Raw genomic sequence first — 14,736 nt, forward strand, 5'->3', positions numbered from 1 at the left:
AAGGTATAGCAGTTTTTAGATATATGCAAAACAGCAAAAATTTTAACTTGTACCACTAGTAATATTTTAAACCCTATGTATAGAACATGATTGGAATTGATTATAAACTTGATTTAGATAATTTTAGCAGTTTGGGGTGTGATTGTTTATGAACCTAACATATCACTTTAGAAGAAGCTCTGAAAGAGATTTAAGGCACAGTCACACTAACAGGGTGATCAAGAAGGGATGATGGCACCAGGGAAACAGACACTCACCTGCTTAGATAGTTTACAGTCTACCTTTCCTAGTAGTAGTGGTTTAGAAATTACATATACCTTACTGCAGAGTCATTGTTTTCACAGGTCAGGAATGGAGGGGAAGGGAGTCTCTATTACATTCCTTCTGCTTCTATCAAACCTTTGAGGCCCCTTAGCACCTCAGCTTGTTAGCAGCTAACAGTGCAGTATTTTGCATACTCTTGTACATGTTTGCAGTCAATAGAAGGACTGTTTTAATTGAAGAAAACAGAGAGTCTGAGAAAATTCTCCCCCCAAAATAGTTACTAAACTAACCTTCTTTCTTTCAACTCATAATATCTTTGCACTAATGAAAAATTGTAACATTTTAATTATATTTGTGCTAAATATTTTGTGTTGCCATTTCATTATTGTTGTTCTTACTTTTACCCTTTTTATCTTTTAGATCCATGTAAAGGCTCATTTTGACTATGACCCCTCAGATGACCCTTATGTTCCATGTCGGGAGTTAGGCCTGTCTTTTCAAAAAGGGGATATACTTCATGTAATCAGTCAAGAAGATCCAAATTGGTGGCAAGCCTACAGGGAAGGGGATGAAGATAATCAGCCTCTGGCTGGGCTGGTTCCAGGTAAGAGACAGTATGCTAGAAAGTACAAAGTTTTAAAAAACATTTAAAATACAAATCTTCAAAGAGAAAAACTCACTTTTTCATGCCTTTTGAAAAGTGATGTAATTACTTTTTCATGTTGTTGGGTTTTTATGTTGTATCTGTAACATAAGTATCTTGAATATAAATATGCCCAATTTGTTGGGCTTTAGAATGGAATTACGATATAATCTCATCAACCAATCCCGTGTTGTGATACATTCACTGTAGGTACATTAAAACCACCCTGTTTCCAAGGTAACAGAACTTGTATTGAACAACAGTAGCATCAATGCAACAAAATTTACACTGTAACAGGAGATTATCATCAACTGGGGCATCAAACTTGATATCTAAATAGGAATTCGTTAAGATACATCACTTTATAAGGAATCAGGAGAGTAAGACCACTGAATTTATCTCTCCTAAGATATGTTAGGGTGAAAATAGGATGCCCCCAACTTTTCTTTGAAGAAAACTCTCTAATTTATACTATATCTAAAATAAAACTTTAGCTTACATTGGACATTAAGATTATTAAGGGAACATATTTCTTCTGAAGAGTGAAGATGATACTTAAAGGAATGAGGTGTTTAGATGTAATTTTTCCTACAAATTGTTCCTACAGTTCCCAGGATGTAGGTATGGTGTAACGAGAGAAGGAGAACCAAGGGAAGTATTCAGTTGGCCAAAAGGTTCATTTGGTTTTTTCCGTAAGATGGCTCTAGTAGCACTTAGTTGTCTTTAACTTCATTCGAAACAGTTTTGTTAGAGTGTATGTGACAGCTGTCATATCAGCATGCATTTAAAAAAAAGATTTATCAAAATTGGTGGATTTTTATGTAGCCATTTTAATAATGAAGATGTAAGGGAAAAAGCAGCATTTTTAGAATGTTACACTTTATTATTTCAAGAAAGGTAAAAACACAACTGAAACTCAAAAAAAAAAGATTTGTGTAGTGTATGGAGAAGGTGCTGTGACAGATCGAACATGTCAAAAGTGGTTTGCGAAGTTTTGTGCTGGAGATTTCTCTTTGGATGATGCTCCACGGTTGGGGAGACCAGTTGAAGTTGATAGAGATCAAATCAAGACATTAATTGAGAACAATCAATGTTATACCACGTGGGAGATACCTGACATACTCAAAATATCCAAATCAAGCGTTGAAAATCATTTCACCACCTTAGTTATGTGAATTGCTTTGATGTTTGGGTTCCACATAAGTTTAGCAAAAGAAACTTTCTTGACCGTATTTCCACGTGCGATTCTCTACTGAAATGTAATGAAAATGTTCCTTTTTAAAACAAATTGTGACGGGTGATGAAAAGCGGATGTTGTACGATAATGTGTAATGGAAGAGACCATGGGACAAGCGAAATGAACCACCACCAACCACACCAAAGGCTGGTCTTCATCCAAAGAAGGTGAGGTTGTGTATATGGTGAAATTAGGAGTCCTCTATTATGAGCTGCTTCTGGAAAACCAAATGATTAATTCCAACAAGTACCACTCCCAATTAGACCAACTGAAAGCAACGCTCAACGAAAAGTGTCCAGAATTAGTCAACAGAAAACGTGTCATCTTCCATCAGGATGATGCAAGACCACATGTTACTTTGATGACCAGGCAAAAACTGTTATAGCTTAGCTGGGAAGTTCTTATTCATCCGCCATATTTGTCAGATATTGCACCTTCAGATTTATTTTGGGCTTAATGGAAAAAATTACAATTCCCTGGAAGACTGTAAAAGGCACCTGGAACAGTTGTTTGCTCAAAAAGATAAAAAGTTCTGGGAAGATGGAATTATGAAGTTTCCTGAAAAATGACAAAATGTAGTAGAACAAAAGGGTGGATACGTTGTTCAATAAAGCTTGTGGTGAAAATGAAATGTGTCTTTTATTTTTACTTAAAAACCAAAGGCACTTTTTGGCCAACCCAATATAAGAAGATATTAATGAAGGCAAAGGAATACTTAAGTATGATGGAATGGGAATAAAGTGATAATTCATCATCTAAGTCACTCAACAAATACTGTTATATCAGCACTGCTTAAGGCACTGAGATAAGTTTCTCTTCCATACTTGACTTTAAAGCATATCCATTAATACTTTAATTGTACATTAATGTACAATAGGTTTTTTTTTTTCTTTTTTGTGTTCCCTACTTCATAACACTCCATGGAATTGTGTCTGTGTATCTCTGTTATAGTACTTGGTACCTTATATTCTCAGTTTGTAAACTTCTAGGCCAGTGACTATATCTTATTTATTCTTTTAAATCTAGGCAGTATCTGCTAAATTAATAGACAGAAGGTGATTTTTAAAAATAGTTCTGCCAGAACTTGTGCTGCTGAATTGGACCTTCTAAGGCTCTGTTTTTTGTTTGTTTGTTTGTTTGTTTGTTTTTAACTTTTCTGAGCTTTGTCTTTTGCCTATAACATTTTTTAGGGATTATACCTCCTATTCAAACCTTAAGATTTTAAGCATAACAGATTTGGCTATAAATTTGGCTTATGTTGAATGTGACAGGTAATACATTATGTGTGTAATAAAGTCACAGCCACAAATCATCTGCTTTAAAACCCCAGAGCTGGCAATTCTGTGTCTGCTTGGTCATATATCAAGGACAGAGGAATAGGCTTCTTATATTAAGTTAAGAGGATGATACTTTACCCTTGATTGTTCACAATAACAGCTACAGGAACAATCCTCTAGAATCCTGGAGTATCAGGCAGCCATCATGGTTCATAATGCTTGGGCCAAATATCAATTTGGTATCTTTTCACCATGTCAGCTTTAGCCCATAAATACTTAGAACGAATATTTACTGACTGATTGATTACATTAAGTTTCTGAAAATACATAGGTAAATCAAGGAGATTTTAATGATACCATTTGTAAGTCTTTTTGTAGGACAAATAAATGGACCCACCTTAGTTTGAGTTTGATGGTTTTCTGTCAGAAGGATTTCTAAAAGGTCATAATGTCCATCTCCCACTTAATGTCTGCTTCTATTTCAGAAACAGTCTACATATGTGTGTACTGTAAAAATGTGTCATAGCAGTACATTACTGTATTGTAAATTATTAAAATTATTTTGTCTCTTTTTTCTAAATCTGTTAAAGTCAAAATGCTTTTTTAAAAAATTTAATGCTCTTAAAAATTTCCCTATAGTCATAGTTTACTTGTTTTATCCAGAAACACAATCTGTACAGCTTTTGGAGATAACGTGATTTCCTTTAATACTTTCTATGTATATCAAACTCAGTGTTTTTGCTTGTGCTCTTATAAAATGCACTAACAAGTTCAACAGATTATCTCAACATAGATGGAATTTGCTTATTGATTTCTAAGAATCTCTGGCCTGAGATGGAAAGAATTAGATATAAAAATTAATATAAAAGTAGAACTCTAATTCAGAATTTTGTAACTAAAACCACTTTTATCCTTCAGAAAAAAATACATTTGATTCTAAGGTAGATGTCTGAAAAGAAGATGAAAATCAGAAACCTTGAAAGCCTCCTACATTAAAAGCTTCATCCTGAGAGGAAGAATATAATAGGTTTTTCATTTATTTGTATCATGGGTAGCTTAAGGAGAAATGAAAAATCTTTAAGACATATACATACATACAAAGAAAAACAGGGATTGAAAATAAATGCAAGGGAATATGTTGTATGGCATCTTGGAATCAAAAACTAATGAATGTTTACATATTATTTTGGAAAGTTAACTCAGAATTAATTTACTTGATATGTGATAATTCAGATGATCAGAAGCATTTTAAGATCCAGTGCAGTACTTTCCACACAGTAGATGCTAAATGAAAGCTTCGTAAAAATTGGACTATTAAATTTTCTAGCATAGGTTTATTATTTATCTTTTTTAATAGATGATATATAGTCTAGTAATACATGTCCTAGGATTGGTTGAGAGCAAGGTTGAAACTTAATACTTTAAACATTTGGAGCTTGTAATCATAGTTGACATACTCTCATGTGGTGGCAGGGTGATTTAGAAGAGAATATAAATGAAGAGTTACTTCTGGTATTGCCTGTTGATTTTTTAAAAAACACTTCTATCCTTTTGTCTTAACTATATTACTCTTTTTCCTTTCTGCTTATTAGGGAAAAGCTTTCAGCAGCAAAGGGAAGCCATGAAGCAAACCATAGAAGAAGATAAGGAGCCAGAAAAATCAGGTTAGACAGTTATATTTGACATTAATGAGAGGTTTCTTGGGTCTTCATCTGGAATCAGGTTTAAATTCATCTATCAGAACTGTCAGGAAAGATGTATTCATGGCAAGAGTGATGTGAGAAGCAAAACCAGTTATCTTAGGACTGTAAAGAAAGGACAGGATTTAAGTATTTAAAATTATCTGTCTTATTATGTAATATTAATGTAAAATTTTAACTACTTCACTGAAAAATCGTTTTTCTGTGGACGATGTAATACGTCTATAAATTTAAATTTAAAACTATTTGAGTTCTTCAGTTTGAAATATGTAGCTTTATTCAAGGAAAGGAATACTACATTTATACTTATGTTTCTGATTGTGAACAGGAAAGCTATGGTGTGCAAAGAAGAATAAAAAGAAGAGGAAAAAGGTTTTATATAATGCCAATAAAAATGATGGTAAGTTCCACTCTCAGTATAGCTGTATTTATATCTGAAAGAGGTCCATACCTAACATTTGGAAGAAATTAAATGTATATTCTCAGTGAATTTTATTTCTTGTCCTGACCTCTTAATTTAACATATGTGCTTAATAAAGCCATTTAGTAGAAATTATTTTCTTCTGGCGTCCTATGAGTGATGCAGAGTTTTGAATTCTGAGAAAAACCGGTATAAAAATTAAAGTATGATTTTGCATGTATAGTTTTATATTGATAGTTTCCTCTTAAATTTTTTTCCTACTTAAACTCTTTATTTGAAGAATTAATGCATGTTTCTAACAAATTCTAACAATATAGCTGTATTTTAAGTAAAAAATGAACATTTTGTCTGCAGTAACTTATGTCACCAAGGCAACCCATTCCATAGAGCCTGCTGGCTGAGTCAGGCACAAAGGAGAGTTTTTTGTTTTATTTTAATTTATTGTTAAGATTAAAAAAAATTTAAGTTGTAGCTTCTCTGAAAATCAAAAGCTGTAATAACACTGGGCTCATATTCCCATGTGACAACGGTCTGCTGGACCTGAATGATGGCTGTTGCCTTTATACTGGGCACCTATCTTAGTTCAGCAGTCTACGCCACATCCAATGTTTTATAACCCAACCTGATTTAGTGCTTTCATTACCTTCTTGGTTGGTCCTTATGGGCTTTAGCATTTGCTACCCCTTCTTAAATTCACAAACCAAATTATAGAAACAAACCAAATAATAAAGCAAAGGAATTCTTTAACTTCTTATACAATTTATAAGGCTTATTTTTATTTTCTCAATACCTTAAAATTTTTTTAAGCAGCATAAATTAAATTAATGAAAATAAAATGTTACAGATTATTGAAAAGTTTGATATAAAACTAAACCTGAGATTCCATGTACTGTAATAAAATTTTTTTCTAAAATAAACATCCTTAATGCTAATTGATAGATTATGTAAATAACTAAGATGATTTATTGGAATTTTAATCCTTTCCTCTATATTTGGCTATAAGTGATTAATATCTCTGTATGTTTATCTCTTGAAACACACTGAAATTAACTGGTTCAGCTCTAATAGCTATTATAGTATAGAAAATTTGGAAATCTAAGTCTGTGAATCAGAATGCTTCCACATTCTGATTGTACATGTTAGAAGGAACTTAGATTTTTCATAGGGAAAAGTATTTTGAGAAGGGAAGGAATTACATTTCTGTTCATAATGCTGTTATCATAATTAATATTTTTATTAATAACTATCATTTATAATTATTGTATTCCAGGGGCAGTAACCTTCATCCATTTAGTTCTCAAAATAAATTCCTTAAGATTACAGGTTAATAAATTCAAGTTCAGGGGCTTCCCTGGCAGTCCAATGGTTAAGACTTCGCCTTCCCAAGCAGGGGGTACGAGTTTGATCCCTAGTCAGGGAGCTAAGATCCCACTTGCCTCAGGGCCAAAATACCAAAACAAAACAGAAGCAATACTGTAACAAATTCAATGAAGACTTTTTAAAAAAATGTTCCACATCAAAAAAAAAAAATCTTAAAAATAAATAAATACAGGTTTAGATATGAAAGTCACCTGCTTAAGTTTTTACAGCTGAGACATGGTTGAGTTGGAATTTAAACAAATAGAGTTTGAGTTCCTACTCTGTGCTCTGTGCTAAGCACTGACAAGATTAAGATGGTTCCCTGCCCCCACGGAACTTACAGCTGACAGTCTGACTACACATCTCATGCTCTTACCCAGTCAGGTAAAGAAATTTGAGTGAGGAGAAGGCAGGTCGCTAGTTGTCTGCCTTTACCACCTGACAGCTCTGATTTCATCTGGATTATAGGCTTTAGGAACGTTACCCCACCTGTTATAATTTATACCTTTCCTTGAATCGTGATCTCAGGTTAGTATTAGTATTCCAGAATAAAGTAAACATAAATGTAGGAAGTTGGGTAGCATAGATATGCAGTGTTTTCAAGTTATGTGATCACAGAAAAGTATTCCAGCTTTCTCTGATAACACTAGTTGCAGCACTATTTGTAGATGTTTGTCTATGCCAGGTATTGTTTTCAGCATATACTTTGCTCCTTAAACCAACCCTCTAGTTAAAGTATTAGTATCCTCATTTTACAAAAATGACAGCTGTTATTCTCATTAGTTTATCCGTTGGTGCCTCACCCTCTGTCAAAGTATTGGCTGCAAACTAGTTATTTTATATGAATCAGTATAGTTATATTAAACATTCAGACACAGTATGAAACAAGAGAAGCAATAAGCATTTCTAGGAGGATTAATATATTACAGTATTTGATTTATTTTCAGAACATCCTGGCAAGGATACACTGACATGGGAAAATACTCATAATGCTACCCATTTATTTCTATCTTGATCTCAAAAGTTAAGCATTTTTAATGATAAGAACTTGTGCTTTTTTCAATTTTTTGGAAGATCTATGAGTATATCTTTATTACAAAGCAATAATTCTATCTGAAGGCCTAACTTTTTCTTTTTTCAAAGATTATGACAATGAAGAGATCTTAACTTATGAGGAAATGTCACTTTATCACCAGCCAGCAAATAGGAAAAGACCTATCATTTTGATTGGTCCACAGAACTGTGGCCAGAATGAATTGCGTCAGAGGCTCATGAACAAAGAGAAAGACCGCTTTGCATCTGCAGTTCCTCGTAAGTTTGGATGCATTCCCATTTTCCTGTGTTTTTCCACTTACCACCTTAGAACCTAACTGTAGGGAAGTTTTTCACCCATTTCATCAAAACAGTGTTGTCTAAGAAAGAGGAACTTTGTTTTAACCAAATCTTTTGAGAATTTGCTACTAAAGATAGTCATTCTTGAGAAATACATATTTTTCCTAAGAGTATGATGCTAATTACTTTCTAAATGAATTTCAATTTGGACTTTTTAAAATCCCCTGTTCAGTATGGAATCAGCTCCTGGTTTTTTCAACTGATGCAGAAGATAGAAATTTAGACCTAATTTCTGAACACAGAAGTTCTGTTTAAAGATTGTATAGTACCTAATCTTATGGAAAAACTGAGTGATAGTGTTTTAAATGAAATGCAGGATGAAGTAATTTAAAGTATAAGCATAAAACATTAAACGTTAACTGTTATTAAGATACTAAAAACACAGTTTTGTTCATTTCAATCTAGAAATAAAACCAGTCATTGTTAAACATACAGCGGTCTAACATTTCCTCAATTCATTGTTTTTTAATGTTTTACAAATTGTTTCGAACTAGCAGAATTATCCCTCATCCTTACACTGATCCACACCCATTATTTTTACCTGATTTTGTTTGCCTAGATACAACTCGCAGTCGGCGAGACCATGAAGTAGCCGGTAGAGATTACCACTTTGTTTCACGGCAGGCATTTGAGGCAGACATAGCAGCTGGAAAGTTCATTGAGCATGGTGAATTTGAGAAAAATTTGTATGGAACCAGCGTAGATTCTGTACGGCAAGTGATCAACTCAGGCAAAATATGTCTTTTAAGTCTTCGTACACAGGTAAAAACTATTTTGGTTGAGGGTATTGAACTTGAGGGTATTTTTTGCAGAGTAATTTTTAGTGGAAACTATTGTGGTCCAAGAATCACGGGACCTAATTAAGTTCTCATACAGTTTTTTCACACTGATTCCCTACGTGAAATCAGACAGGTTGCTAAATCACTTTCAGTTTCCTCAGAGGGGAAAATACATATATTACACACCTCCATACATACACATGTACGTATTTTCTGAAACTTAAAATACAGTAACTGTAGTGCTGGTAGTACTTTAGTATTTTAAAGGTTATAAAAGAATTTCCCTTTCCTGATTCTGATATGAGAAAAATTAGAATAGAGGTCATTTTTATGGTTTTAAATGCCATAGTTCAAGTATTAGCAGGTATCATAATGAGTGTGCTGGGTTGTATCTGATGAAACGTCCATTGCTTTCTATTATCTGTCATACAAAGCAAAACCTTCAGAAATTACAGTTGCTTTTAGATTTCCATTAAAAATAAAATTTTAGAAATTTGGTATTTTCAAGATTGTGTTGTGAAAAATCTTTTTTTCTTTTTCTAGAGTGTACAGCTTTAGCAAAAAACTTTAGGGACACACAGTCATGCAAAGGCAAGGTGAAAACCACAGTCTCTTAATTCAGACAGTCTGCTTTTTTTCCTTGGATGTGCTTTTGCAGAATTTTCTTTTGTTTGTGTATGTGAAGTTTTTCTCTGATTCTTTTTGCATTTATTCCCTGGCACGTGGTAAGGTGACTGCCCATTTATAATTCCTTCAAGGTGGATTTTTAATATGGCTGTTATAATCTGTGATCGTATTAGCAAAGTATTTTATCATCACATAGTTGTAATCCTTCATTCATTTTTATTTCATTACATAAAATGAATAAGCCAACATTGTTTGTGTGTTATAGGTACATAATATATTCTTATATAGAAACTATGTTTTCTTTACAGTCATTGAAGACTCTCCGGAACTCGGACTTGAAACCATATATTATCTTCATTGCACCCCCTTCACAAGAAAGACTTCGGGCGTTATTGGCCAAAGAGGGCAAGAATCCAAAGGTAGTTATACTGTATTATTCCATTGAAAGTAAACATGAAACAGTCACGGCCTAATATGTCACAGTGCTTACAAACTACATCAGACTAGGCTTTCAAACTGATTATTCTTTCTGCCATATCACTTTCCCCAAAACTGGCACAATTGCCTCTGGTTGGACTTCGGCAGCTCTCCAAAGCAGGGGGCTTCTCTTGTTGTTCCACATACATTCCCTATTGTTACTTCAAATGTATGGTAACCTTTGGCATTTCTTAGAACTGCCTTTATCTTCTTCACACGGATCTTTGTTTCTAACAAGGATTACATAACACCCTCCCCTCAACCAAATATTCTTAGCAGATTCTTAGGGATTACCCACTTTTTTCTGCAGGTATTCCACATATGCAAGGAGCCAAAGTTGAGTGTTCTTGCTTTTCTCTTCTTTTTTCTCATTGAAATTTTATGTTCTATTTGTCTTCTGCCTTTGATCTTTTCATATGATCTGAAATGGAAATTTTTTTTAAATTATATTAAATGCTGTGTGTGGTTGAGGTAGCCCATATTATACCAAATAGTACTAAAAATTAAATAATACAGATATATTAATCAGAAAGCATTGACATTTAAATGTATGAAAACTGTGAAGTGACATGCTATATCAAAGTAACAAATACTCTTCCTTGTTTTTTGCCAATTTCCTAAATATTTTTATTTTGCAGAGGAATCACTTAGATCTCATTTCATTTGCTGTGCCTCTAAATCTCCTTAAAAGCCATAAAAACACATACTGCTCCCTAAAATCTCTTCAGAAGTCATGAAAAGCACAACAGCACTCCTTTTCTTTGATTCTTGACTGTTCACCACATCCACCAGCCCTTCTTCTTCCTCTCCAAGATATCTTTTTCTACTCTAGGTCTGCTTACATTTGTTATTCAATCTATATGTGAAGGTGGTATTCTTCAGTTTCTTAGACATCAGGGACTTTCCCATCCTATGTGTTCAGCATAATTCTGGTTGCTTTGTTCAGGCTAAGTAGGCCAGCTGGTTAATGTAGTGTTTCACTGCTTTTTCATTTTTGTAACACAAGTGTAAATTCATAAATAAGTGGGGTCAGAGTATCTGCTGTCCTTAGCACTTAAGATGATACAAAAGAAATATGAGACATGGTCACTGGCTGTTCTTGAGGAGCATCACAAGGAAAACTAAACTGATAGTCTACAAAACTTGGTGCCCAGTTAACTACTTTGGTAGAACAGAAGTACTGTGGTGGTTCTGTTGGCACATAAAGGACCAAATGGACTCCATTGTACTTGTTCAATCTAATTTTCTATTTTCTGACATGCACACTTATTTTTTGGTAGGTTATTCTTTGCTAGCAAGAATTTAATACCACGTCAAGGGCCACATACCATTCCAAAACATGTTAAGCAACTTTCTTTTGATTGGTGGTCTCTGGCAGTGCGTTCATGGAATTTTTTTTTTTAAATAGATGCCATTACCAGATTTCTCCTTTTTTTTTTTTTTTTTTTCATTTCTCACTGATTTTATTTTTGGAGGTATTTCTTTTTTTATTGAAGTATAGTTGATTTACAATATTATATTAGTTTCAGGTGTACAACATAGTGATTCAGTATTTTTATAGGTTATACTCCATTTATTTACTCTTTTACTTTTTAGGCTGTGTTGGGTCTTCGTTGCTGTGCACAGGCTTTCTCTAGTTGCAGTGAGCAGGGGCTACTCTTCGTTGCGGCGTTCAGGCTTCTGATTGTGGTGGCTTCTCTTGTTGCAGAGCATGGGCTGTAGGTGTGTGGGCTTCAGTAGTTGTGGCTCACAGGTTCTAGAGCGCAGGCTTAGTAGTTGTGGCACACAGGCTTAGTTGCTCCATGGCATGTGGAATCTTCCCAGACCAGGTATCAAACCCATATCCCCTGCATTGGCAGACGGATTCTTAACCACTGCGCCACCAGGGAATTCCCGTCTCATGAAATTTTTTTACTTTATTTTGAATTAGCTATCCCAGATTGAGTGAGTTCTAGAAAGAATACTGGTAACAGTTGACCCTTGAACAGGGTGGGGGTTGGGCACCAAACCTCTGCAGGGTTGAAAGGTTGAAAAACTGCGTGTAACTTACAGTCTACCCTCCATGTCTGCAGTTCCACATCCTCTGGATTCAGCCAACTGCAGATAGTTAGTACTGTAGTATTAACTATTGAAAAAGGGTCCATTAACAAGTGGACTGCGCATTTCAAACCTGTATTGTTCAAGGGTCAACTATATATATACATGGTTTTAAAGCAGGAACTTAATCAGTACCAGAATTTTTTAACAGTATACAGTATGCTTGATTTTCTAAATATAATTTTCTAATTTTAAAAAATTAACTTTATTGAGGTTACTTTACATACATGCATTTTAAGTATATAATTTAGTGAGTTTTGGCAAAATGTATACCTGTGTAACCACCGTGCCAGTCAGCATTTAGAACATTTTCTTCACTCTAGAAAAGTGCCCCTTTGAAAATAATACCGCTCTACTCTTTCCTACATAACTACTTACCTACTTTCTGTCACTATGGATTTATTTTGTCTGTTCTAGAAGTTCATATAAATGGAAACCATATACTAAGTTTAACTTTGCATCTGGCTTTCGATAAGCATAATGTTTTTAAGATTCATCTATGTTGCATCCAACAGTAGTTCTTATCTTATTGTTGCTGAGTTGTATACCATGATCTAAATATATCACAGTTTGTCCATTCACCAGTTAAAAACCATTAGGATTGTTTCCAGTTTTGAGGTAGCGACTAAAGCTGCTCTAAACATTCATGTCTTTTGGTGGACATATGCTTTCATTTCTCTTGAATTGCTGGATCAAATGATAAGTATGTTTTAAGTGTATGAAAAGTACAAACTTATTTTATAAACAGTTGCCTTTTTACACTCCTACTTTGGTTCCATTTGCTCTACATCCTTACCAACTTTTGCTGTTGTTTTGTAACAACTTTTTAGCCATTCTAATAGGTGTGAAGTGTTACCATTATGGTTTTCATTTGCATTTTCTTGATAACTAATGACAATTAGCATCTTTTCATGTAGTCATTTGGACAAATTCTTTCGTGAAATGTCTCAAGGTTTTTTTTCTTTGAGTTTCTTATTGAGTTGTAAGAATTCTTTATATACTCTGGATATAAATATTTTTTCAAAGTTTTTGTCATTTAAAATGATTTTTTTGAAGATCACAATTGTTTAATTTTAATGAAGTACAGCTGTCCCTTAGTATCTGTGGGAGATTGGTTCCAGGACCTGCTGCAGACACCAAAATGGAGGATACTTAAGTCCCATAATTGGCCTTCCATTTCTGTGTTTCGTGTCTGCAGGTGCAACCAGCTGTAGAACTGTAGATCATGTAGAACTGTATTTATTGAAAAACATCTGTATACATACAGTTCAAACCTGTGTTGTTAAAGGGTCAACTGCGTATTTTTTTCATTTTTCTTATGGTTAGTGATTTTTGTGTATTGTCTAAAGAAATTTGCCTACTCCAAGATTATAAAGAGTCATCCTATGTTTTCTTCTAAAAGCTTTCTTGTATTAGCTTTCACTTTCAGGTCTATAATGATCTCAAATTAATCTTTATTTTAGTGTGAGGTAAGGGTTTTTTTTTTTAATCACACAGTTGCTTTAGCATCATTTCTTGAAAAAGATTATCCTTTCCTCCATTGAATCACACCAGCATCTTTGTCAAAAATGACTTGACCAAATATGTAGGGGGGAGGGATTATTTCTGGACTCTATTGTGTTTTTATGCTAATATCACATTGTCTTGATTACTGTAGCTTCATTTTGTCTGGAAAAACAATCATTAAAATAAAGTACTGATACATGGTGCAACATGGATGAACCTTGAAAACACAAGTGAAAGAACCCAATCACAAAAGACCATATTTTTATGATTCCATTATTTGGCATGTCCAGAATAAGCAAGTCTGTAGAGGCCTAAAGTAGATTAGTGGTTGCCTAGGCCTGGGGGTTGGAAGAAAATGGGGAGTGGCTGCTAATGACTGGGGGGTTTGGGGGGAACTGGGTTTGGGGGGGGGAGTGGAAGGTGATGAAAATGTTCTAAAATTGTGGTGTGGATTGCACAGCCCCTCTGTGACCATACTGAAAACTACTGAATTGTCCATTTTAAGTGGCTGAATTTTATAAATCCACCATTGAATTGTTTCCAGTTCACCATTAAATGGGTGAATTGTAAATGAATTGTATCTCAAGAAACCTGTTATTGGGGGAAAAAAAAATCCCAGCGGGCTTTTCTGTAGAAATTCAAAAGATTACTTTAAAATTTGTATGGAAATTTTAAAGAACCACCAAAACACTTTAGAAAAGGACCTAAGTTGGAAGACTTTTGTCTTTGTTAATTTTCTTTATTGTTTGTCTGTTTTCCATTTGACTTATTTTTTTTCTTTCCTTTTACTTTTTTTTTTTTCCTTTCCTTATACTTACTTTGGCTTTATTTGCACTTGCTCTAGTTTCTGATGAAAACTTAGATGATTTTTAAACCTTTATTCTTTTCTAATAAGAAGCTCTAAGTTTTCTCCTAAGCAGCTCTTTAGTTGCATCTTACAAATTGAGGTTATATTGT

The 14,736-nt window shown here is 34.0% G+C and overlaps 1 protein-coding gene across 7 annotated transcripts in view; it reads left to right on the top strand.

Moving 5' to 3' along the window:
• PALS1 (protein associated with LIN7 1, MAGUK p55 family member) overlaps nucleotides 1-14,736 on the top strand; it is a 96,229-nt gene that overhangs the window by 76,597 nt on the left and 4,896 nt on the right. For all 7 annotated transcript variants that reach the window (XM_057731386.1, XM_057731391.1, XM_057731388.1 and 4 more), the window contains 6 exons: nucleotides 685-868; nucleotides 5,014-5,085; nucleotides 5,450-5,521; nucleotides 8,045-8,212; nucleotides 8,853-9,055; nucleotides 10,008-10,118. In XM_057731386.1, the coding sequence (XP_057587369.1) occupies nucleotides 685-868; nucleotides 5,014-5,085; nucleotides 5,450-5,521; nucleotides 8,045-8,212; nucleotides 8,853-9,055; nucleotides 10,008-10,118 (810 nt within the window). The remainder of the gene's footprint in view (nucleotides 1-684; nucleotides 869-5,013; nucleotides 5,086-5,449; nucleotides 5,522-8,044; nucleotides 8,213-8,852; nucleotides 9,056-10,007; nucleotides 10,119-14,736) is intronic.

This window comes from Hippopotamus amphibius, chromosome 4, assembly GCF_030028045.1.
Source record: "Hippopotamus amphibius kiboko isolate mHipAmp2 chromosome 4, mHipAmp2.hap2, whole genome shotgun sequence".
NCBI classification, from domain to species: domain Eukaryota; kingdom Metazoa; phylum Chordata; class Mammalia; order Artiodactyla; family Hippopotamidae; genus Hippopotamus; species Hippopotamus amphibius.